Below are 26,482 nucleotides of genomic sequence, written 5' to 3'. Positions count from 1 at the left end.
TAACCAGTCAGTCAGTAGCACACTAACCCAGCTGTCATATAACCAGTCAGTTAGTAGCACACTAACCCAGCTGTCATATAACCAGTCAGTCAGTAGCAAACTAACCCAGCTGTCATATACCAGTCAGTCAGTAGCACACTAACCCAGCTGTCATATAACCAGTCAGTCAGTAGCACACTAACCCAGCTGTCATATACCAGTCAGTCAGTAGCACACTAACCCAGCTGTCATAAACCAGTCAGTCAGTAGCACACTAACCCAGCTGTCATATAACCAGTCAGTCAGTAGCACACTAACCCAGCTGTCATATAACCAGTCTGTCAGTAGCACACTAACCCAGCTCTTATAACCAGTCAGTCAGTAGCACACAAACCCAGCTGTCATATAACCAGTCAGTCAGTAGCACACTAACCCAGCTCTTATAACCAGTCAGTCAGTAGCACACGAACCCAGCTGTCATATAACCAGTCAGTCAGTAGCACACAAGCCCAGCTCTTATAACCAGTCAGTCAGTAGCACACTAACCCAGCTCTTATAACCAGTCAGTCAGTAGCACACTAACCCAGCTGTCATATAACCAGTCAGTCAGTAGCACACTAACCCAGCTGTCATATAACCAGTCAGTCAGTAGCACACAAGCCCAGCTCTTATAACCAGTCAATCAGTAGCACACTAACCCAGCTCTTATAACCAGTCAGTCAGTAGCACACTAACCCAGCTGTCATATACCCGTCAGTCAGTAGCACACTAAACCAGCACTTATAACCAGTCAGTCAGTAGCACACTAGCCCAGCTGTCATATAACCAGTCAGTCAGTAGCACACTAACCCAGCTCTTATAACCAGTCAGTCAGTAGCACACTAACCCAGCTGTCATATAACCAGTCAGTCAGTAGCACACTAACCCAGCTGTCATATAACCAGTCAGTCAGTAGTTCACTAACCCAACTGTCATATAACCAGTCAGTCAGTAGCACACTAACCCAGCTGTCATCTAACCAGTCAGTCAGTAGCACACTAACCCAGCTCTTATAACCAGTCAGTCAGTAGCACACTAACCCAGCTGTCAAATAACCAGTCAGTCAGTAGCACACTAACCCAGCTGTCATATAACCAGTCAGTTAGTAGCACACTAACCCAGCTGTCATATAACCAGTCAGTCAGTAGCAAACTAACCCAGCTGTCATATACCAGTCAGTCAGTAGCACACTAACCCAGCTGTCATATAACCAGTCAGTCAGTAGCACACTAACCCAGCTCTTATAACCAGTCAGTCAGTAGCACACTAGCCCACCTGTCATATAACCAGTCAGTCAGTAGCACACTAACCCAGCTGTCATATACCAGTCAGTCAGTAGTTCACTAGCCCACCTGTCATAGAACCAGTCAGTCAGTAGCACACTAACCCAGCTGTCATATACCAGTCAGTCAGTAGTTCACTAACCCAGCTGTCATATAACCAGTCAGTCAGTAGCACACTAACCCAGCTGTCATATAACCAGTCAGTCAGTAGTTCACTAACCCAGCTGTCATATAACCAGTCAGTCAGTAGCACACTAACCCAGCTGTCATCTAACCAGTCAGTCAGTAGCACACTAACCCAGCTCTTATAACCAGTCAGTCAGTAGCACACTAACCCAGCTGTCATATAACCAGTCAGTCAGTAGCACACTAACCCAGCTGTCATATACCAGTCAGTCAGTAGCACACTAACCCAGCTGTCATATAACCAGTCAGTCAGTAGCACACTAACCCAGCTGTCATAAACCAGTCAGTCAGTAGCACACTAACCCAGCTCTTATAACCAGTCAGTCAGTAGCACACTAACCCAGCTGTCATATAACCAGTCAGTCAGTAGCACACTAACCCAGCTGTCATCTAACCAGTCAGTCAGTAGCACACTAACCCAGCTCTTATAACCAGTCAGTCAGTAGCACACTAACCCAGCTGTCATATAACCAGTCAGTCAGTAGCACACTAACCCAGCTCTTATAACCAGTCAGTCAGTAGCACACTAACCCAGCTGTCATATAACCAGTCAGTCAGTAGCACACTAACCCAGCTGTCATATACCAGTCAGTCAGTAGCACACTAACCCAGCTGTCATATAACCAGTCAGTCAGTAGCACACTAACCCAGCTGTCATAAACCAGTCAGTCAGTAGCACACTAACCCAGCTCTTATAACCAGTCAGTCAGTAGCACACTAACCCAGCTGTCATATAACCAGTCAGTCAGTAGCACACTAACCCAGCTGTCATATAACCAGTCAGTCAGTAGTTCACTAACCCAGCTGTCATATAACAAGTCAGTCATTAGCACACTAACCCAGCTGTCATCTAACCAGTCAGTCAGTAGCACACTAACCCAGCTCTTATAACCAGTCAGTCAGTAGCACACTAACCCAGCTGTCATATAACCAGTCAGTCAGTAGCACACAAGCCCAGCTCTTATAACCAGTCAGTCAGTAGCACACTAACCCAGCTGTCATATAACCAGTCAGTCAGTAGCACACTAACCCAGCTGTCATATACCAGTCAGTCAGTAGCACACTAACCCAGCTCTTATAACCAGTCAGTCAGTAGCACACTAACCCAGCTGTCATATAACCAGTCAGTCAGTAGCACACTAACCCAGCTCTTATAACCAGTCAGTCAGTAGCACACAAACCCAGCTCTTATAACCAGTCAGTTAGTAGCACACAAGCCCAGCTCTTATAACCAGTCAGTCAGTAGCACACTAACCCAACTGTTCTAACAAGTCAGTCAGTAGCACACAAGCCCAGCTCTTATAACCAGTCAGTCAGTAGCACACTAACCCAGCTCTTATAACCAGTCAGTCAGTAGCAAACTAACCCAGCTGTCATATACCAGTCAGTCAGTAGCACACTAACCTAGCTGTCATATAACCAGTCAGTCAGTAGCACACTAACCCAGCTGTCATATAACCAGTCAGTCAGTAGTTCACTAACCCAGCTGTCAAACAACCAGTCAGTCAGTAGCACACTAACCCAGGTGTCATATAACCAGTCAGTCAGTAGCACACTAACCCAGCTGTCATATAACCAGTCAGTCAGTAGCACACTAACCCAGCTGTCATATAACCAGTCAGTCAGTAGTTCACTAACCCAACTGTCATATAACCAGTCAGTCAGTAGCACACTAACCCAGCTGTCATCTAACCAGTCAGTCAGTAGCACACTAACCCAGCTCTTATAACCAGTCAGTCAGTAGCACACTAACCCAGCTGTCAAATAACCAGTCAGTCAGTAGCACACTAACCCAGCTGTCATATAACCAGTCAGTCAGTAGCAAACTAACCCAGCTGTCATATACCAGTCAGTCAGTAGCACACTAACCCAGCTGTCATATAACCAGTCAGTCAGTAGCACACTAACCCAGCTGTCATATAACCAGTCAGTCAGTAGTTCACTAACCCAGCTGTCAAATAACCTGTCAGTCAGTAGCACACTAACCCAGCTGTCATATAACCAGTCAGTCAGTAGCACACTAACCCAGCTGTCATATAACCAGTCAGTCAGTAGCACACTAACCCAGCTGTCATATAACCAGTCAGTCAGTAGTTCACTAACCCAGCTCTTATAACCAGTCAGTCAGTAGCACACTAACCCAGCTGTCATATAACCAGTCAGTCAGTAGCACACTAACCCAGCTCTTATAACCAGTCAGTCAGTAGCACACTAACCCAGCTGTCATATAACCAGTCAGTCAGTAGCACACTAACCCAGCTGTCATATACCAGCCAGTCAGTAGCACACTAACCCAGCTCTTATAACCAGTCAGTCAGTAGCACACTAACCCAGCTGTCATATAACCAGTCAGTCAGTAGCACACTAACCCAGCTCTTATAACCAGTCAGTCAGTAGCACACTAACCCAGCTGTCATATACCAGTCAGTCAGTAGTACACTAACCCAGCTCTTATAACCAGTCAGTCAGTAGCTCACTAACCCAGCTGTCATATAACCAGTCAGTCAGTAGCACACTAACCCAGCTCTTATAACCAGTCAGTCAGTAGCACACTAATCCAGCTGTCATATAACCAGTCAGCCAGTAGCACACTAACCCAGCTCTTATAACCAGTCAGTCAGTAGCACACTAACCCAGCTGTCATATAACCAGTCAGTCAGTAGCACACTAACCCAGCTCTTATAACCAGTCAGTCAGTAGCACACTAACCCAGCTGTCATATAACCAGTCAGTCAGAAGCAAACTAACCCAGCTCTTATAACCAGTCAGTCAGTAGCACACTAATCCAGCTGTCACATAACCAGTCAGTCAGTAGCACACTAACCCAGCTGTCATATAACCAGTCAGTCAGTAGCACACTAACCCAGCTGTCATATACCAGTCAGTCAGTAGTTCACTAACCCAGCTGTCATATAACCAGTCAGTCAGTAGCACACTAACCCAGCTGTCATATAACCAGTCAGTCAGTAGTTCACTAACCCAGCTGTCATATAACCAGTCAGTCAGTAGCACACTAACCCAGCTGTCATCTAACCAGTCAGTCAGTAGCACACTAACCCAGCTCTTATAACCAGTCAGTCAGTAGCACACTAACCCAGCTGTCATATAACCAGTCAGTCAGTAGCACACTAACCCAGCTCTTATAACCAGTCAGTCAGTAGCACACTAACCCAGCTGTCATATAACCAGTCAGTCAGTAGCACACTAACCCAGCTGTCATATACCAGTCAGTCAGTAGCACACTAACCCAGCTGTCATATAACCAGTCAGTCAGTAGCACACAAGCCCAGCTCTTATAACCAGTCAATCAGTAGCACACTAACCCAGCTCTTATAACCAGTCAGTCAGTAGCACACTAACCAAGCTGTCATATAACCAGTCAGTCAGTAGCACACTAGCCCAGCTGTCATATAACCAGTCAGTCAGTAGCACACTAACCCAGCTCTTATAACCAGTCAGTCAGTAGCACACTAACCCAGCTGTCATATAACCAGTCAGTCAGTAGCACACAAACCCAGCTCTTATAACCAGTCAGTCAGTAGCACACTAACCCAGCTGTCATATAACCAGTCAGTCAGTAGCACACTAACCCAGCTGTCATATACCAGTCAGTCAGTAGCACACTAACCCAGCTCTTATAACCAGTCAGCCAGTAGCACACTAACCCAGCTGTCATATAACCAGTCAGTCAGTAGCACACAAGCCCAGCTCTTATAACCAGTCAGTCAGTAGCACACTAACCCAGCTCTTATAACCAGTCAGTCAGTAGCACACTAATCCAGCTGTCATATACCAGTCAGTCAGTAGCACACTAAACCAGAACTTATAACCAGTCAGTCAGTAGCACACTAACCCAGCTGTCATATAACCAGTCAGTCAGTAGCACACTAGCCCAGCTGTCATATAACCAGTCAGTCAGTAGCACACTAACCCAGCTCTTATAACCAGTCAGTCAGTAGCACACTAACCCAGCTGTCATATAACCAGTCAGTCAGTAGCACACTAACCCAGCTCTTATAACCAGTCAGTCAGTAGCACACTAACCCAGCTGTCATATAACCAGTCAGTCAGTAGCACACTAACCCAGCTGTCATATACCAGCCAGTCAGTAGCACACTAACCCAGCTCTTATAACCAGTCAGTCAGTAGCACACTAACCCAGCTGTCATATAACCAGTCAGTCAGTAGCACACTAACCCAGCTCTTATAACCAGTCAGTCAGTAGCACACTAACCCAGCTGTCATATACCAGTCAGTCAGTAGTACACTAACCCAGCTCTTATAACCAGTCAGTCAGTAGCACACTAACCCAGCTGTCATATAACCAGTCAGTCAGTAGCACACTAACCCAGCTCTTATAACCAGTCAGTCAGTAGCACACTAATCCAGCTGTCATATAACCAGTCAGCCAGTAGCACACTAACCCAGCTCTTATAACCAGTCAGTCAGTAGCACACTAACCCAGCTGTCATATAACCAGTCAGTCAGTAGCACACTAACCCAGCTCTTATAACCAGTCAGTCAGTAGCACACTAACCCAGCTGTCATATAACCAGTCAGTCAGAAGCAAACTAACCCAGCTCTTATAACCAGTCAGTCAGTAGCACACTAATCCAGCTGTCACATAACCAGTCAGTCAGTAGCACACTAACCCAGCTGTCATATAACCAGTCAGTCAGTAGCACACTAACCCAGCTCTTATAACCAGTCAGTCAGTAGCACACTAGCCCACCTGTCATATAACCAGTCAGTCAGTAGCACACTAACCCAGCTGTCATATACCAGTCAGTCAGTAGGTCACTAACCCAGCTGTCATATAACCAGTCAGTCAGTAGCACACTAACCCAGCTGTCATATAACCAGTCAGTCAGTAGTTCACTAACCCAGCTGTCATATAACCAGTCAGTCAGTAGCACACTAACCCAGCTGTCATCTAACCAGTCAGTCAGTAGCACACTAACCCAGCTCTTATAACCAGTCAGTCAGTAGCACACTAACCCAGCTGTCATATAACCAGTCAGTCAGTAGCACACTAACCCAGCTCTTATAACCAGTCAGTCAGTAGCACACTAACCCAGCTGTCATATAACCAGTCAGTCAGTAGCACACTAACCCAGCTGTCATATACCAGTCAGTCAGTAGCACACTAACCCAGCTGTCATATAACCAGTCAGTCAGTAGCACACTAACCCAGCTGTCATAAACCAGTCAGTCAGTAGCACACTAACCCAGCTCTTATAACCAGTCAGTCAGTAGCACACTAACCCAGCTGTCATATAACCAGTCAGTCGGTAGCACACTAACCCAGCTGTCATATAACCAGTCAGTCAGTAGCACACTAACCCAGCTGTCATATAACCAGTCAGTCAGTAGCACACTAACCCAGCTCTTATAACCAGTCAGTCAGTAGCACACTAACCCAGCTGTCATATAACCAGTCAGTCAGTAGCACACTAACCCAGCTCTTATAACCAGTCAGTCAGTAGCACACGAACCCAGCTGTCATATAACCAGTCAGTCAGTAGCACACAAGCCCAGCTCTTATAACCAGTCAGTCAGTAGCACACTAACCCAGCTCTTATAACCAGTCAGTCAGTAGCACACTAACCCAGCTGTCATATAACCAGTCAGTCAGTAGCACACTAACCCAGCTGTCATATAACCAGTCAGTCAGTAGCACACAAGCCCAGCTCTTATAACCAGTCAATCAGTAGCACACTAACCCAGCTCTTATAACCAGTCAGTCAGTAGCACACTAACCCAGCTGTCATATACCAGTCAGTCAGTAGCACACTAGCCCAGCTGTCATATAACCAGTCAGTCAGTAGCACACTAACCCAGCTCTTATAACCAGTCAGTCAGTAGCACACTAACCCAGCTGTCATATAACCAGTCAGTCAGTAGCACACAAACCCAGCTCTTATAACCAGTCAGTCAGTAGCACACTAACCCAGCTGTCATATAACCAGTCAGTCAGTAGCACACTAACCCAGCTGTCATATACCAGTCAGTCAGTAGCACACTAACCCAGCTCTTATAACCAGTCAGCCAGTAGCACACTAACCCAGCTGTCATATAACCAGTCAGTCAGTAGCACACAAGCCCAGCTCTTATAACCAGTCAGTCAGTAGCACACTAACCCAGCTCTTATAACCAGTCAGTCAGTAGCACACTAACCCAGCTGTCATATACCAGTCAGTCAGTAGCACACTAAACCAGCACTTATAACCAGTCAGTCAGTAGCACACTAACCCAGCTGTCATATAACCAGTCAGTCAGTAGCACACTAGCCCAGCTGTCATATAACCAGTCAGTCAGTAGCACACTAACCCAGCTCTTATAACCAGTCAGTCAGTAGCACACTAATCCAGCTGTCATATAACCAGTCAGTCAGTAGCACACTAACCCAGCTCTTATAACCAGTCAGTCAGTAGCACACTAACCCAGCTGTCATATAACCAGTCAGTCAGTAGCACACTAACCCAGCTGTCATATACCAGCCAGTCAGTAGCACACTAACCCAGCTCTTATAACCAGTCAGTCAGTAGCACACTAACCCAGCTGTCATATAACCAGTCAGTCAGTAGCACACTAACCCAGCTCTTATAACCAGTCAGTCAGTAGCACACTAACCCAGCTGTCATATACCAGTCAGTCAGTAGCACACTAACCCAGCTCTTATAACCAGTCAGTCAGTAGCACACTAACCCAGCTGTCATATAACCAGTCAGTCAGTAGCACACTAACCCAGCTCTTATAACCAGTCAGTCAGTAGCACACTAATCCAGCTGTCATATAACCAGTCAGTCAGTAGCACACTAACCCAGCTCTTATAACCAGTCAGTCAGTAGCACACTAATCCAGCTGTCATATAACCAGTCAGTCAGTAGCACACTAACCCAGCTCTTATAACCAGTCAGTCAGTAGCACACTAACCCAGCTGTCATATAACCAGTCAGTCAGTAGCACACTAACCCAGCTCTTATAACCAGTCAGTCAGTAGCACACTAACCCAGCTGTCATATAACCAGTCAGTCAGTAGCAAACTAACCCAGCTCTTATAACCAGTCAGTCAGTAGCACACTAATCAAGCTGTCACATAACCAGTCAGTCAGTAGCACACTAACCCAGCTGTCATATAACCAGTCAGTCAGTAGCACACTAACCCAGCTCTTATAACCAGTCAGTCAGTAGCACACTAGCCCAGCTGTCATATAACCAGTCAGTCAGTAGCACACTAACCCAGCTGTCATATACCAGTCAGTCAGTAGTTCACTAACCCAGCTGTCATATAACCAGTCAGTCAGTAGCACACTAACCCAGCTGTCATATAACCAGTCAGTCAGTAGTTCACTAACCCAGCTGTCATATAACCAGTCAGTCAGTAGCACACTAACCCAGCTGTCATCTAACCAGTCAGTCAGTAGCACACTAACCCAGCTCTTATAACCAGTCAGTCAGTAGCACACTAACCCAGCTGTCATATAACCAGTCAGTCAGTAGCACACTAACCCAGCTCTTATAACCAGTCAGTCAGTAGCACACTAACCCAGCTGTCATATAACCAGTCAGTCAGTAGCACACTAACCCAGCTGTCATATAACAGTCAGTCAGTAGCACACTAACCCAGCTCTTATAACCAGTCAGTCAGTAACACACTAACCCAGCTCTTATAACCAGTCAGTCAGTAGCACACTAACTCAGCTGTCATATAACCAGTCAGTCAGTAGCACACTAACCCAGCTGTCATATACCAGTCAGTCAGTAGCACACTAACCCAGCTCTTATAACCAGTCAGTCAGTAGCACACTAACCCAGCTGTCATATAACCATTCAGTCAGTAGCACACTAACCCAGCTCTTATAACCAGTCAGTCAGTAGCACACTAACCCAGCTGTCATATACCAGTCAGTCAGTAGCACACTAGCCCAGCTCTTATAACCAGTCAGTCAGTAGCACACTAACCCAGCTCTTATAATCATTCAGTTAGTAGCACACTAGCGCAGCTCTTATAACCAGTCAGTCAGTAGCACACTAACCCAGCTGTCATACAACCAGTCAGTCAGTAGCACACTAGCCCAGCTGTCATATAACCAGTCGGTCAGTAGCACACTAGCCCAGCTGTCATATAACCAGTCAGTCAATAGCACACTAGCCCAGCTCTTATAACCAGTCAGTCAGTAGCACACTAGCCCAGCTGTCATATAACCAGTCAGTCAGTAGCACACTAACCCAGCTCTTATAACCAGTCAGTCAGTAGCAGACAAACCCAGCTCTTATAACCAGTCAGTCAGTAGCACACTGGCCCAGCTGTCATATAACCATTCAGTCAGTAGCACACTAGCCCAGCTGTCATATAACCAGTCAGTCAGTAGCACACTAGCCCAGCTCTTATAACCAGTCAGTCAGCAGCTCGTATAACCAGTCAGTCAGTAGCACACTAACCCAGCTGTCGTATAACCAGTCAGTCAGTAGCACACTAAGAGCCTCTTCACAATTACTACACTTTTAGTTAAAATGCAGTCTGCTACACATATTACTCAAATGTAAACTTGAGTACTTGCTACTTCTGGACCGCTACCTCTGGAGGTAATACACGTTACTCGCCCGGTAGGGCAGTGTAAACAGAATTGCCTCATTGAGCCAGCACTCCTACAGTAAACAGTTGAAATCGGAAATTTACATACACCTTAGCCATATACATTGAAACTCAGTTTTTACAATTCCTGACATTTAATCCTAGTAAAAATTCCCTGTCTTAGCTCAGTTAGGATCACCACTTTATTTTAAGAATGTGAAATGCCAGAATAATAGTAGAGAGACTGATTTATTTCAGCTTTTATTTCTTCCATCACATTCCCAGTGGGTCAGAAGTTTACATACACTCAATTAGTATTTGGTAGCATTGGCTTTAAATTGTTTAACTTGGGTCAAACGTTTCGGGTAGCCTCGCACAAGCTTCCCACAATAAGTTGGGTGAATTTTGGCCCATTCCTCCTGACAGAGCTGGTGTAACCGAGTCAAGTTTGTAGGCCTCCTTGCTCGCACACGCTTTTTCAGTTCTGCCCACAAAGTTTCTATAGAATTGAGGTCAGGGCTTTTTGATGGCCACTCCAATACCTTGATTTTGTTGTCCTTAAGCATGCTTGGGGTCATTGTCCATTTGGAAGACCCATTTGCTACCAAGCTTTAATAACTTCCTGACTGATGTCTTGAAATGTTGTTTCAATATATCCACATAATTTTCCTCCGATTGATGCCATCTATTTTGTGAAGTGCACCAGGCCCTCCTGCTGCAAAGCACCCCCAAAACATGATGCTGCCACCCCCGTGCTTTACGGTTGGGATGGTGTTCTTCGGCTTGCAAGCCTCCCCCTTTTTCCTCCAAACATGACGATGGTCATTATGGCCAAACAGTTATATTTTTGTTTCATCGGACCAGAGGACATTTCTCCAAAAAGTACGATCTTTGTCCCCATGTGCAGTTGCAAACCGTAGTCTGGCATTTTTTATGGCGGTTTTGGAGCAGTGGCTTCTTCCTTGCTGAGCGGCCTTTCAGGTTATGTCACTATAAGACTCGTTTAACTGTGGATATAGATACTTTTGTACCTGTTTCCTCCAGCATCTTCACAAGGTCCTTTGCTGTTGTTCTGGGATTGATTTGCACTTTTCACACCAAAGTACGTTCATCTCTAGGAGACAGAGAGCGGTATGACGGCTGCATGGTCCCATGGTGTTTATACTTGCGTACCTCTTGTTTGTACAGATGAACGTGGTACCTTCATTTTGATTTTCCCATGATGTCAAGTAGAGGCACTGAGTTTGAAGGTAGGCCTTGAAATACATCTGTCACGTCCTGACCAGTAAAAGGGGTTGTTTGTTATTGTAGTTAGGTCAGGGCATGGCAGGGGGGTGTTTGTTTAGTGTGTTTCGGGGTTTTTGGTTTATGTTCTATGTTTTCTATTTCTATGTGGTTTTTCTAGTTTTTCTATTTCTATGTTAGTTTTGTCAACGACCTCCAATCAGAGGCAGCTGTTTGCTGTTATCTCTGATTGTAGGCCATATTTAAGTGTTTTTTCCTTTAATAAATAAGAAGATGAGCACTTTATCCGCTGCATTTTGGTCCAATGATTCTTCCTCCTCAGACGACGAAGTTTGTGACAGAACCACCCACCAACGAAGGACCAAGCAGCGGAGGAAGGAGCAGAGGAAGAGCTACTTAGAGTTATGGACAGGGAGGAAATATTGGATGGAAAGGGACCCTGGAGGTAGGCAGGGTAGTACCGGCGCCCGAAGGAGGAGCTGGAGGCAACTAAGGCAGAACGACGGAGGTATGAGGCATGATATCCTCCATTTCAGGAGGAGAGAAGGCTTACGGGGAGCTTACGGGGGGCTTACGGGGAGTTTAGTTGAGTCAGGGGGAGCCCTGACCTAACTTGCCGGGCATACAGGAGAGAGCCATGGAGGAAAAGGGAGCCAGTCATGGAATCAAGCGAGGAGCTTGACGCGAGATTCCGGAGAGAGGTACGAAGGGGCACCTGTGTTTATTATGGGGAGCGACGGATCAAGCAAGCACCATGTTATGCAGAGATACGCACGGTATCGCCAGTGCGCAGCTACAGTCCGGTGCGCTTGGTGAAAGCTCCTCACAGGTGTCATGCTAGAGCCAGCATCGAGCCAGGACCAGTGATGCAAGTTGCAAGCATCAGACTGCCGGTGAGGGTTCATGGCCCAGTGTATCCTGTTCCTGCTCCTCGTACTCTTCCTCCAGTGCGCCTGCCCAGTCCAGTACGTCCTGTTCCTGCTCCTCACACTAGCCCTGTGGTGCGTGTCACTAGTCTGGCACCTCCAAAGCCAACCCCACGCATCAGGCCTACAGTGCACAGTCCCCGTCCAGAGCTTCCGGCGACAGTGCCCCGTCCAGAGCTTCCGGCGACAGTGCCCCGTCCAGAGCTTCCGGCGACAGTTCCCCGTCCAGAGCTTCCGGCGACAGTTCCCCGTCCAGAGCTTCCGGCGACAGTTCCCCGTCCAGAAATACCGGCGACAGTGCCCCGTCCAGAGCTTCCGGCGACGTCCCACAGTCCGGAACCGACAGAGACGGCCCACAGTCCGGAACCGACAGAGACGGCCCACAGTCCGGAGCCGGCAGAGACGGCCCACAGTCCGGCGCCTGCAGAGACGGCCCACAGTCCGGCGCCTGCAGAGACGGCCCACAGTCCGGCGCCTGCAGAGACGGCCCACAGTCCGGCGCCTGCAGAGACGGCCCACAGTCCGGCGCCTGCAGAGACGGCCCACAGTCCGGCGCCTGCAGAGACGCTCCTCAGCCCTGAGTCTCCAGAGACGCTCCTCAGCCCTGAGTCTCCAGAGACGTTCCTCAGCCCGAGGTCTCCAGCGACGCACCTCAGCCCGAGGTCTCCAGCGACGCACCTTAGCCCGAGGTCTCCAGCGACGCACCTCAGCTCAGAGCCTTCAGCAATAGTCTACAGCCCTGAGCCTTCAGCGGGGGTGGGCAGATTAGAATGGGGACTAAGGCCGGAGCCTGAGCCACCTCCGTAGTTGGAGGATTAGGGGGGGGTGTAGCACCCTCCCTTCCCTCCCTTTAAGTTTGGGGTTATTTTTGTGGGGTTTGTTTGTGTTTCGGTGCATCCGGAGTCTGCACCTTTGGGGGGGGTACTGTCACGTCCTGACCAGTAAAAGGGGTTGTTTGTTATTGTAGTTAGGTCAGGGCGTGGCAGGGGTGTTTGTTTAGTGTGTTTCGGGGTTTTTGGTTTATGTTCTATGTGGTTTTTCTAGTTTTTCTATTTCTATGTTAGTTTTGTCAATGACCTCCAATCAGAGGCAGCTGTTTGTTGTTATCTCTGATTGGAGGCCATATTTAGTTATGTGTGTTTTCACTTGTGTTTGTGGGTGGTTGTTCCCAGTATAGTCTATATATATATTTTCGTCGTTTGTTTTGTTTAAGTGTTTTTTCCTTTAATAAATAAGAAGATGAGCACTTTACCCACTGCATTTTGGTCCACTCCTTACGACGCCTGTGACAACATCCACAGGTACACCTCCAATTTACTCAAATTATGTAAATTAGCCTATCAGAAGCTTCTAAAGCCATGACATCATTTTCTGGAATTCTGGAATTATTTTCTGGAAGGCACAGTCAACTTAGTGTATGTAAACTTCTGACCCACTGGAATTGTGATTTTGTGAATTATAAGTGAAATAATCTGTCAGTAAACAATTGTTGGAAAAATGACTTGTGTCATGCACAAAGTAGATGTCCTAACCGACTTGCCAAAACTATAGTCTGTTAACAAGAAATTTGTTGAGTGGTTAAAAAACTAGTTTAATTGACTCCAACCTAAGTGTATGTAAACTTCTGACTTCAACTGTAAATGGTAATAGCAGAGCAATGTTTTTAAAACAGCTGCAATTTATAGATATTTTCCTAATATTTGAGACTTGTAATATGAGTTTTTAACTGAAATTGCAGTGGCAGCCTGTTACATTCTAAAATTGTCACAACAGCTGCCTGCTGTACTGAGCCAGGTGAAATGATGGAAGCCTGTCCACACCACCAAAAACATGTGAAATGTAGGTCATACACATAGGATCTGGTTTTTCATTAGTAACACTGTGTTGTGCTCAGAGTGTTTCCTGATCTGTTAGTAGGCTAACCGAACCAACTCCAGACCCTAGTTGTAGCGTACGACATAGTAATAAATCAGCTGTAAAATAAGGTTTTATATGGGGCTATGATGTGGGCTATGATGTGGGCTATGATATGGGCTATGATGGATGATATGGGCTATGACGGGACCAGATAATTTTTCTAATCAGGTCAGGAACACATTAAAACCCTTTACACCAACAAAGAGACAACAATTGTGAATGGGCAAAACCAGATTAAAACCCTTTACACAGACAAAGAGACAACAACTGTGAATGGACAAAAACCACATTAAAACTCTTTACACAGACAAAGAGACAACAATTGTGAATGGACAAAAATCGGGGGCTTTTGCATCTGGAATTAAAATGATACTCATACAGTACATCACCACTATAGTGATGATTGATTAATTCCAGTACATTATTTTGGATAGCCTAGCCACCTGAAGTGTGAATATATACCAAATTTGATCACATTCACATTTTCTTAGAACACAAAGAAATTGACCTATTTCAGACTATAAATATATGACGTTACGTTTCCCCTGGCCAGGACCAGATGGGATCAGAGTACATAGGCTTCTCTAAGCTATCTGCAGCTGTGGTTGTTATCAGTAGGCTACCGTTAATCAGACCGAAGTGCAGACTAACTTTGCATGTAGACAAATCATTAGGCATTTCATTTTATTTAACGCTTTCTGTCGTAATTTCATTTTACAACAGGTAATGATTTGCATGATACTGATAAAAAATAATGTTACTTGATGAAGTCATGCTGTTATAGCAAACCTGTGCTTTTGTCTTGAAACTAAAATGTAATGAGTGTAGCCTACATAATAGAAAATAAACCCTTTGACTGCACATAAATTATTGTTCAAAAGATTGGGGTGACTTAGAAATGTCCTTGTTTTTGAAGATTTTTTGTCCATTAAAATAACATAAAAATGATCAGAAATACAGTGTAGACATTGTTAATGTTGTAAATGACTATTGTAGCTGGAAACGGCAGATTTTTTTATGGAATATCTACATAGGCGTACAGAGGCCCATTATCAGCAACCATTCCAATGGCACATTGTCACGCCCTGACCATAGAGAGACTTTTTATTCTCTATGGTGTAGTAGGCCAGGGCGTGACTAGGGGGTAATCTAGTATATCTATGTCTATGTTGTGTTCTAGTTTATATTTTCTATGTTGGTGTTTTGTATGATTCCCAATTAGAGGCAGCTGGTAATCGTTGTCTCTAATTGGGGATCATATTTAAGTAGTTATTTTTACCACCTGTGTTTGTGGGATCTTGTTTGTGTAGTTGCCTGTGAGCACTGCGTTTGCGTCACGTTTCATTTGCTGTTTATTGTTTTGTGCGTTTCACGAATAAAGATGTGGAACCCAGATCGCGCTGCGCTTTGGTCTGTCTCTCCACACGATCGTGACACACATTGTGTTAGCTAATTCAAGTTTATCATTTTAAAAGGCTAATTGATCATTAAAAAAACTTTTGCAATTATGTTAGCACAGCTGAAAACTGTTGTTCTGATAAAAGAAGCAATACAACTGGCCTTTAGACTAGTTGAGTATCTGGAACGTCAGCATTTGTGGGTTCGATTACAGGCCCAAAATGGCTAGAAACAGAGTACTTTCTTCTGAATCTCATCAGTCTATTCTTGTTCTGAGAAATGAAGGCTATTTCATGTGCGAAATTGTCAAGAAACTGAAGATCTCATACAACGCTGTGTACTACTCCCTTCACAGAACAGTGCAAACTGGCTCTAACCGGAATAGAAAGAGGAGTGGGAGGCCCCGGTGCACAACTGAGCAAGAGGACAAGTACATTAGAGTGTCTAGTTTGAAATACAGACGCCTCACAAGTCCTCAACTGGCAGCTTCATTAAATAGTACCCGCAAAACACCAGTGAACACAGTGAAGAGGCGACTCCGGGATGCTGGCCTTCTTTCACCACCTCGCTCTTCAGACTATACTTCATATCTCATAGTGAGAATAGGGCCTAACTCAGCTCTCATATAACCAGTCAGTAAGTGGGAACAGGGCCTAACTCAGCTCTCATATAACCAGTCAGTAAGTGGGAATAGGGCCTGACTCAACTACTTTGACAACACAAACTAGGTCCAGGAGAGATACTTATGTAGTGTAAAGAGACGGATCTACCTCCGGAGAGGGAGGTATACCCCCTTCTGAGAGGGTTTACACTCTTTACACATTCAAGGCTAGTGTAAACAGAAAAGTTGCAAATCTGATGTTGATAGAGATAGATCTCAGTAGAAATATTTGACTAATGTAAATCCACCCCATGCCTCATATAACCAGTCAGTCAGTAGTACAGAAACCCAGCTGATTTCTACATTAGTATCAGATGGTGTTCACACTGGGTTGTCTTTGTCCTACCAGAAGAAAGAGCACCATTCTACTGCCCTGTCCATTACCTGGAGAAACCCCTACACTCTCCAGTCCCCTCAGATAAAACCAAGAGGGAGAGAGACAGAGGGAGAGTACATGTGTGGGACATATAGATAGTGGGAGAGACAGAGGGAGAGTACATGTGTGGGACATATAGATAGTGGGAGAGACAGAGGGAGAGTACATGTGTGGGACATATAGATAGTGGGAGAGACAGAGGAAGAGTACACGTGTGGGACATATAGATTGTGGGAGAGACAGAGGGAGAGTACACGTGTGGGACATATAGATAGTGGGAGAGACAGAGGGAGAGTACACGTGTGGGACATATAGATAGTGGGAGAGTCAGAGGGATAGTGCACATGTGGGACATATAGATAGTGGGAGAGAGAGGGAGAGTGCACGTGTGGGACATATAGATAGTGGGAGAGACAGAGGGAGAGTGCACATGTGGGACATATAGATAGTGGGAAAGAGAGGGAGAGTGCACGTGTGGGACATATAGATAGTGGGAGAGACAGAGGGAGAGTGCACATGTGGGACATATAGATAGTGGGAAAGAGAGGGAGAGTGCACGTGTGGGACATATAGAAAGTGAGAGAGACAGAGGGAGAGTGCACGTGTGGGACATATAGATAGTGGGAAAGAGAGGGAGAGTGCACATGTGGGACACATAGATAGTGGGAGAGAGAGGGAGAGTGCACATGTAGGACATATAGATAGTGGGAGAGAGACAGAGGGATAGTGCACGTATGGGACATATAGATAGTGGGAGAGACAGAGGGAGAGTGCATGTGTGGGACATATAGATAGTGGGAGAGACAGAGGAAGAGTGCACATGTGGGACATATAGATAGTGGGAAAGAGAGGGAGAGTACACGTGTGGGACATATAGATAGTGAGAGAGACAGAGGGAGAGTGCACATGTGGGACATGTATAATGGGAGAGAGGGAGAGTGCACATGTGGGACACATAGATAGTGGGAGAGAGACAGAGGGATAGTGCACGTGTGGGACATATAGATAGTGGAGAGACAGAGGGAGAGTAAATGTGTGGGACATATAGATAGTGGGAAAGAGAGGGAGAGTGCACGTGTGGGACATATAGATAGTGAGAGTGGCACTCATGGAAGCCAGCATGCCATATACATTTTCATTGTCTATAAATTAGGTTAATGTCTGACCTCAGAGTGTGTGTGTGTTTCTGTGTTTGAACATGTGTGTGTGTGTGTGTGTGTGTGTGTGTGTGTGTGTGTGTGTGTGTGTGTGTGTGTGTGTGTGTGTGTGTGTGTGTGTGTGTGTGTGTGTGTGTGTGTGTGTGTGTGTGTGTGTGTGTGTGTGTGTGTGTGTGTGTTAGGCGTGGGGTGTAGCTAGCCCCAGCAGACCCAGTCAATACAGCTAATAACTCACCCAGCAGGTCACTGAGAAAGGGGGATTAGTTTGACTGAGACCATTGAGTTGAGATCATGAAACCATCCCCCCTCTCAGAGTAATCAAGTGCTGGAAAGACCTTATCTGTATTTTTTGAAACTGCACTGTGGATTAAGGGCTTGTAAGTAAGCAATTTCACTGTAAGGTCTAAACCTGTTGTATTCGGCGCATGTGACTAATACAATTCGATTTGATCTGCTGGTTTAAGTCAACAGCAGACCAAACACTCCAATGACCACTTCTTGGATTATCTGTAGAATTATAACAAGGTGCAACTCCAGAAAATATAATATTCCATCTGAATACAGTAGATTACAGTCAATGTGCAGTAAGACACTATATCCCTAGCACACCTAGCTAGTTACAGTCAGTGTGCAGTAAGACACTATATCCCTACCACACCTAGCTAGTTACAGTCAGTGTGCAGTAAGACACTATATCCCTAGCACACCTAGCTAGTTACAGTCAGTGTGCAGTAAGACACTATATCCCTACCACACCTAGCTAGTTACAGTCAGTGTGCAGTAAGACAATATATCCCTACCACACCTAGCTAGTTACAGTCAGTGTGCAGTAAGACACTATATCCCTAGCACACCTAGCTAGTTACAGTCAGTGTGCAGTAAGACACTATATCCCTACCACACCTAGCTAGTTACAGTCAATGTGCAGTAAGACACTATATCCCTAGCACACCTAGCTAGTTACAGTCAGTGTGTAGTAAGACACTATATCCCTACCACACCTAGCTAGTTACAGTCAGTGTGCAGTAAGACAATATATCCCTACCACACCTAGCTAGTTACAGTCAGTGTGCAGTAAGACACTATCCCTACCACACCTAGCTAGTTACAGTCAATGTGCAGTAAGACACTATATCCCTAGCACACCTAGCTAGTTACAGTCAATGTGCAGTAAGACACTATATCCCTAGCACACCTAGCTAGTTACAGTCAATGTGGAGTAAGACACTATATCCCTACCACACCTAGCTAGTTACAGTCAGTGTGCAGTAAGACACTATATCCCTACTAAACATGAAAGAGAGAAAAGACTAAGGCTGCAGTGACAGTAAAGAGTCTAGAGAGTGTCTGAGAGGATGACTCATCCTTGTCTGCTTGTCTATTCTTTCTCTCCCTCTTTCTTTCTTTCTTTCTTTCTTTCTTTCTTTCTTTCTTTCTTTCTTTCTTTCTTTCTTTCTTTCTTTCTTTCTTTCTTTCTTTCTTTCTTTCTTTCTTTCTTTCTTTCTTCCTCTTGTTCTCTTTCTCTACTCATTTTCGTTCTTGCCTCCCTCCCCATCTCTTTCATACTTTAAATCTATCTCTCTCTGTGTCTCTCTCGCTCCAGCTCTCTCTGTGTCTCTCTCTCTCTGTGTCTCTCGCTCCGTCTCTCTTGCTCCGTCTCTCTCGCGCCGTCTCTGTGTCTCTATGCTCATTCCTGCTCTAGCCTGTGTCAGAAATGATGTGTCAGTCACAGTCCCATAGCCCGACTTTGTCCAGCCTGCTCCAATTCTGTTTAATCAATAAAGCAGTCATGCAGCAAGCATTGATGTCTGCAGGAATATTTATATTAAACAGAACAATAAGCCAACATTAATATGTGAATGTCATTAGAGACCGCTCAGTTGCAGATGGTCATGGTCCCTCACACACACAGTGAGGAAAAATCAGCTGGTGATGGGCCATTCTCACCAGTGTAAATCTCCTGCCCTCTGATGGGGATGTCAATGCATGCAGTTCTCTCTGCTCTTTCTCTCTTATATATACAGCCTTCCGCCTCAGACTGAGATAGCCAGAGCCTATGTGCACGTATGGTGTCTTTTCTATTAAAATCACACATCTCTAAATATATAAAAGCTCAGAATGACTATACCAAATCTGGGTGTGGAACATTATCTTACCTTGGTTGTGCGTGTGCGTGTGTGTTCTTACCTTGGTGTGTAGTTTGGAGAGCTGCTTGTCATCCAGGTGGGACTGTGTGTAGAGACGTCTCTTATAGCGGAACTGGGAGAGGAAAACACAGAGACAACACATGGTTACTGGAATAACACTATATTAGTTAGTCCCCAATGTCCTAACAATTCACCTAATTGTCCTGACACGGTAGGTAAACAATAACTTTTTTCATGTCCTGAATTTGTTAGGTTTAGAGTTTTGGGGTTAAGGTTAAGATTAGGGTTATGGTTTTTGGGGTTAATGTTAGGATTAGGTTAAGGGTTAGAGGAGGGTTAGGTTTAGGTACAAAAGTCCTGAAATTTCATGAAAATAAAGCTCTGTGTGTGTGTGTGTGTGTGTGTGTGTGTGTGTGTGTGTGTGTGTGTGTGTGTGTGTGTGTGTGTGTGTGTGTGTGTGTGTGTGCGCTTTAGGAGTATAAATCTATGGGAGGGCAGAGGGTGGTGAGGCTGGACTAACCTGTCACTCATATCTATAAACTCCTGCCCAGAGAGAGGGAAGACTGATCTGTTGACTGATCAATGTTATTGAAGAGATGGCAGTAAAGACCACTCTCATACAACTACAGAACAGACCTACACATGCATTCATGTAAAAGGGCCCTCTACCCACCCATAGATTTAGACTCCTAAAGCTCACACACACACACACACACACACACACACACACACACACACACACACACACACACACACACACACACACACACACACACACACACACACACACAAAATGTACTCAAAATGCTTCCTTCACATAACCATGACTAACCCTGTGTCTAACTTTAGAAAACAACCACCATAGTAAACACAGAATTTAGTTGGACTTGACAGCCACATGAAACTGTCCCAATTTCCATATGTGATATCGAGAGAGAGCATACTAACTCAATACATTGTGAAACTATCTGACATGGAGCTTCCTGAGAGACAAATTACATAGAGCATGGCCCTTGACTTACTGTGTACACACACAGACATATAGCTACTATAGAGATGTTTATATCACTTATCTCTTATTTTTAGGGCACAGTGCCCTTGGAAGCTGGACATTTTTTGGTAGTCCATGGTAGCATGAGGGTTTGAGTTACAAATTGGGAAGGTGTACATTACCTGGGAGGAATTGTACACTTCAAATATCGAATTATCAAGACACAGTAAATCTCTTGGGCTTTCTAAACATCATCATTCTGGCCAATGTGTCCTCTTCTCCATCGTCTCTCCTCCGTGACCCGGAAACCGATAAGTGGTCGAGGAGTGTGTCAATTCTTTAGCAGTTAAATGGAAGAAGTTCCTCCTCTCCTCAATAACCTCCTTTTGGCGAGGAAGTACAAGCGTTTCCTACCCGAGTCCTTAGTGGACAAATTTAGAAATCTGCCACACCCCCTTTGAATCGTCTATTGTAAAACCATAAACTACTTATCCTATCATCTATAAAATGTCTTGCACAACTAACTACATTTGTTTTATCACTTCATACATTTATTTTTGGATTCCACCCTGTAAACATAATTTTCCAGATGGCACACGATTGGAGTAGAGTCTAATTTCATACAAGCGCATTTTCGTCTAGTTTCCACTCTCTTCGCCGCCTCTCCTCAACTACCTTTGACCTTTATCAAAAGGAGTCCAGAGAGGATGGAGGACAGAGGACGCAGGAGTTGAGCAAATCCAATTGAGAAAAGGCTGACTTCAGTCCTATTCTACGTAGGCGTCAAGGATTTACCTGCAGACATTCTGCTACCTGAACATGATGCAACTACCTGCAATAACAACATCATCTACCGTTGCTGCATCCATAACACCTGGAGAAAATAATCAATCTGTATTTAAGGTGAAACAGAGCACTTTGCTGATAAGAAAACAATGACATTTTCAAAGCACACAGGAAAGGAACATGTATTTAAACAATGTCGGCTGACTTTTAATAAATCAAACAATGGATATTATAGAATCATTCACTGCAGAAGGTTGGAGTGCACTCTAGTGAGCTATGTATCTATTTATTTCTAGCTCTCCCTCACTCCAGAATTTTGAGAGAGAGATCTAACGATGTTTACTCTATTGACTGTAAAAACATTACATTGGCTGAGTTTCAATATGATCACAAACCATGATCGACACAGGCTACAAATAACTGCTAGAGATGACAGCTGGGAACACTGCTGTCAGAGTGTGATTATCTCTGCTGAGTTTCACACATATATTATGCACACATCTTACTCACAGAGCAGACTGGATAATTGAATAATTGACAGGTGACATCAAGCTCCTAGTGTTCTCCCAGGGGAGAAGGTATACGACAGCAACACAATGAACCAAAGTTAATTGTAAGGATTCTTTTCTATTAATAATGTAAAATGAACAGCTGTACAGAAAGACTAATGTGAAGGCCAAATTACAGAGGAGGAACTTCTTGATGCAATTAAAGCCTTTAAGTTTTGGAAACCTGCAGGGCTGGATGGCATACCTGTTGAGGTATACCAATCCTTTTTCAACCACTCCAATAATAATGGTAGATTATCAGATACTCAACAAGAAAGTCTGATTTCATTATTACTGAAACAGGACCCAACTGGTAAATATAAAGATCCAGTCCATAAAAAAATGTGAGGCCCCTTACAGTGTTGTGATGCAAAAATTATAGCAAAATGCATCGCGCATAGAATTTAAAAGGTATTGTCAGATATTATTCATCCTAATCAGACAGGTTTTTTACATGGACAAAACACTGGAGATAATATAAGACAAGTACCTGAAACAATAAAACACTATGACAAATCTGGGAAACCAGGCCAGGTATTCATAGCTGACTTTGAAAAGGCTTTTGACAAAGTACAACCGGAATTTATATATAAATGCCTGGAATATTTAAATGTTGGAGAATAGAGTGCCTTTCCACATTTTTTTACGTTACAGACATTCTAAACGTGATTTTTTTTTAAATGTACCTCAATCTACACACAATACCCCAGATTTTGGCAAATTTATAAAAAAATAAATTACATTTCATATTTGCATAAGTATTCAGACCCTTTACTCAGTACTTTGTTGAAGCACTTTTGGCAGTGATTACAGCTTCGAGTCTTCTTGGGTATGACGCTACAAGCTTGGCACACTTCTATTTGGGGAGTTTTTAATATTCTTCTCTGCATATCCTTTCAAACTCTATCAGGTTGGATGGGGAGCTATTTTCAGTTCTCTCCAGAGATGTTAGATTGGGTTTAAGTCCAGGCTCTTGCTGGGCCACTTAAGGACATTCAGAAACTTGTCCCGAAGCCACTCCTGCGTTGTCTTGACTGTGTGCTTAGGTTCGTTCTCCTGTTGGAAGGTGAACCTTCACCCCAGTCTGAGGTCCTGAGCGCTCTGGAGCAGGTTTTCATCAAGGATCTCTCTGTACTTTGCTCCATTCATCTTTGCTTCGATCCTGACTAGTCTCCCAGTCCCTGCTGCTGAAAAACATCCCCACAGCATGAAGCTGCCACCACCAAGCTTCACTGTGGGGATGGTGCCAGGTTTCCTCCAGATGTGACACTTGGCATTCAGGCCAAAGAGTTCAATATTGGTTTCATCAGACCAGAGAATCTTGTTTCTCATGGTCTGAGAGTCTATAGGTGCCTTTTGGCAAACTCCAAGTGGGCTCCCCCGATTGCTCAGTTTGGCTGGACGGAAAGCTCTAGGAAGAGTCTTGGTGGTTCCAAACGTCTTCCATTTAAGAATGATGGAGGCCACTGTGTTCATGGGGACCTTCAACCCTGCAGAAATGTTTTGGTACTCTTCCCCAGATCTGTACTTCGACGCAATCCTGTCTTGGAGCTCTAAGGACAATTCCTTTGCCCTCATGGCTTTGTTTTTGCTCTGACATGCACTGTCAACTGTGGGACCTTATATAGACAGGTGTGTGCCTTTCCAAATCATGTCCAATCAATTGAATTTACCACAGGTGGACTCCAATCAAGTTGTAGAAATATCTCAAGGATGACCAATGGTAACAGGATGAACCTGAGCTCAATTTAGAGTCTCATAGCAAAAGGTCTGAATACTTAAGTAAATATGGTATTTATGTTTTATATTTAATACATTTGCTAAAATGTCTAAAAACCTGTTTTTGCTTTGTCATTATGGGGTATTGCGTGGAGATTACTGAGGATTTTTTTTTATTTCATACATTTTAGAATAAGACTTATGTAACAAAATGTCGAAAAAGTCAAGGGGTCTATCTATATACTTTCCAAAGGCACTGTATCTTATACAATGGTGTCACAGAAGTTGTCATGTAGAGAAGAGGACCAAGGCGCAGCGGGAATATGGATACTCATATTTTAATTTTCAAAAAAAAGAGTAAAGTATCCACTGAATAAACACAACAGTGACAGTCTTACAGGCATACAAAACGCAGTGCAAGTACAACCACCCACAACCCCAAAGAAAAACACACACACCTATATAGGACTTCCAATCAAAGGCAACTCAACACACCTGCCTTCAATTGGAAGTCCCAATCAACAATACAAACATACCCAACACAAACATGCCACGTCCTGACCAAAACTAAAACACTAGCTCCATCTGCTGGTCAGGACGTGACAGTACCCCCCCCCTTCAAGGTGCAGACCCCGGAATGCACCTACCAAGGAGAAAAACACCAACAAAAAACCCATAAACAATAACCCCTAAACAATAAGGGAGGGAAGGGAGGGAGGGTGGCTGCCGTCACCGACGGCACTGTGCTACACCCTCCCTCCCCAACCCACCTATCCTGGAGGTGGCTCAGGTGCAGGCCGTGGACCTCGCTCCACCCTCGGCGTCGCCCACTTTGATGGCGCCGATAGCTGTGCCGGGCAGACGGGCCACTCGGGCTGACCCTGGCAGACGGACCACTCGGGCTGGGCCTTGGGACAGGAGGGCCCCGCGGGCTGGGCTGGAGGGCAGGAGGGCCCCTCGGGCTGGGCCGGAGGGCAGGAGGGCCCCTCGGGCTGGACCGGAGGGCAGGAGGGCCACTCGGGCTGGACCGGAGGGCAGGAGAGCCACTCGGGCTGGACCGGAGGGCAGGAGGGCCACTCGGGCAGGACCGGAGGGCAGGAGGGCCACTCGGGCTGGACCGGAGGGCAGGAGGGCCACTCGGGCAGTTCAGGGCAGTCTGGCCACTCGGGCAGTTCAGGGCAGTCTGGCCACTCCGGCAGTTCAGGGCAGTCTGGCCACTCCGGCAGTTCAGGGCAGTCGGGCCACTCCGGCAGTTCAGGGCAGTCGGGCCACTCCGGCAGTTCAGGGCAGTCTGGCCACTCTGGCGACTGTTGACTGGCGGGCAGCTCTGACGACTGTTGACTGGCGGGCAGCTCTGACGACTGTTGACTGGCGGGCAGCTCTGACGACTGTTGACTGGCGGGCAGCTCTGACGACTGTTGACTGGCGGGCATCTCTGACGACTGTTGACTGGCGGGCAGCTCTGACGACTGTTGACTGGCGGGCAGCTCTGACGACTGTTGACTGGCGGGCAGCTCTGACGATTGTTGACTGGTGAGGCTGGGCTGACACACTAGTCTCCTGATGCGTGGGGCTGGTACTGGACGTGCCAGCCTGGAGACACGCACCTCCATGCTAGTGCGTTTAGCGGGAAACACCGGACCTTTGAGGTGCACTGGCGGTCTTGAGCGCAGGGTTGGCATCACCCCTTCCGGCTCGGTGCCTACTTCACCCTGGCACATGCGGGGCGCTGGTACTGTGCCTACCGGCCTGAAAATCCCAGGCCTCACAGCCCCAACCCCAAAGCACGGGACCTGTCCAGTCTGCCCTACACGGGTACGGGGAGCTGGCCTGGGGCTCCAATCTCGCCCCGCCAAATAGCCCTTGTGCCCCCCCTTAAAAAATTATTGGGGCTGCCTCTCGGGTTCTACCTGCCTCCCAGGCAGGTTGTCACAGTGGACCCGCAACTGCTCCCATGTCCAGTCAATCCTTTCCGTCAATACTTCCAGCGACCAGGAATCCATCACCTCCCGAGCGCGCTGCTTCCAACATTCCTCCCTCACTTGCCTCTGTCCTCTTCTCCGCTGCTTGGTCCTTTGGTGGTGGGTGGTTCTGTCACAGAAGTTGTCATGTAGAGAAGAGGACCAAGGCGCAGCGGGAATATGGATACTCATATTTTAATTTTCAAAAAAGAGTAAAGTATCCACTGAATAAACAATAAACACAACAGTGACAGTCTTACAGGCATACAAAACGCAGTGCAAGTACAACCACCCACAACCCCAAAGAAAAACACACACACCTATATAGGACTTCCAATCAAAGGCAACTCAACACACCTGCCTTCAATTGGAAGTCCCAATCAACAATACAAACATACCCAACACAAACATGCCACGTCCTGACCAAAACTAAAACACTAGCTCCATCTGCTGGTCAGGACGTGACAAATGGGTTAAAGTTATGTATAGTAACCCTAGGTGTAAAACAGTAAATAATGGCTTCTTCTCAGAAAGTATTAAACTGTCAAGTGGAGTAAAACAAGGTTGTCCACTATTGGCATATCT

The 26,482-nt window shown here is 45.6% G+C and overlaps 1 protein-coding gene across 1 annotated transcript in view; it reads right to left on the bottom strand.

Moving 5' to 3' along the window:
• LOC106561231 (SH3 and multiple ankyrin repeat domains protein 3) overlaps positions 1–26,482 on the bottom strand; it is a 417,309-nt gene that overhangs the window by 220,207 nt on the left and 170,620 nt on the right. The window contains exon 5 of the mRNA XM_045688739.1: positions 19,933–20,004. Coding sequence (XP_045544695.1) covers positions 19,933–20,004 — 72 coding nt within the window. The remainder of the gene's footprint in view (positions 1–19,932; positions 20,005–26,482) is intronic.

This window comes from Salmo salar, chromosome ssa10 (genome assembly GCF_905237065.1).
Source record: "Salmo salar chromosome ssa10, Ssal_v3.1, whole genome shotgun sequence".
Classification (NCBI taxonomy): Eukaryota; Metazoa; Chordata; class Actinopteri; order Salmoniformes; family Salmonidae; genus Salmo; species Salmo salar.
The sequence above is the reverse complement of the archived record's forward strand: the minus strand, read 5'-3'. Positions and strand labels throughout refer to the sequence as shown.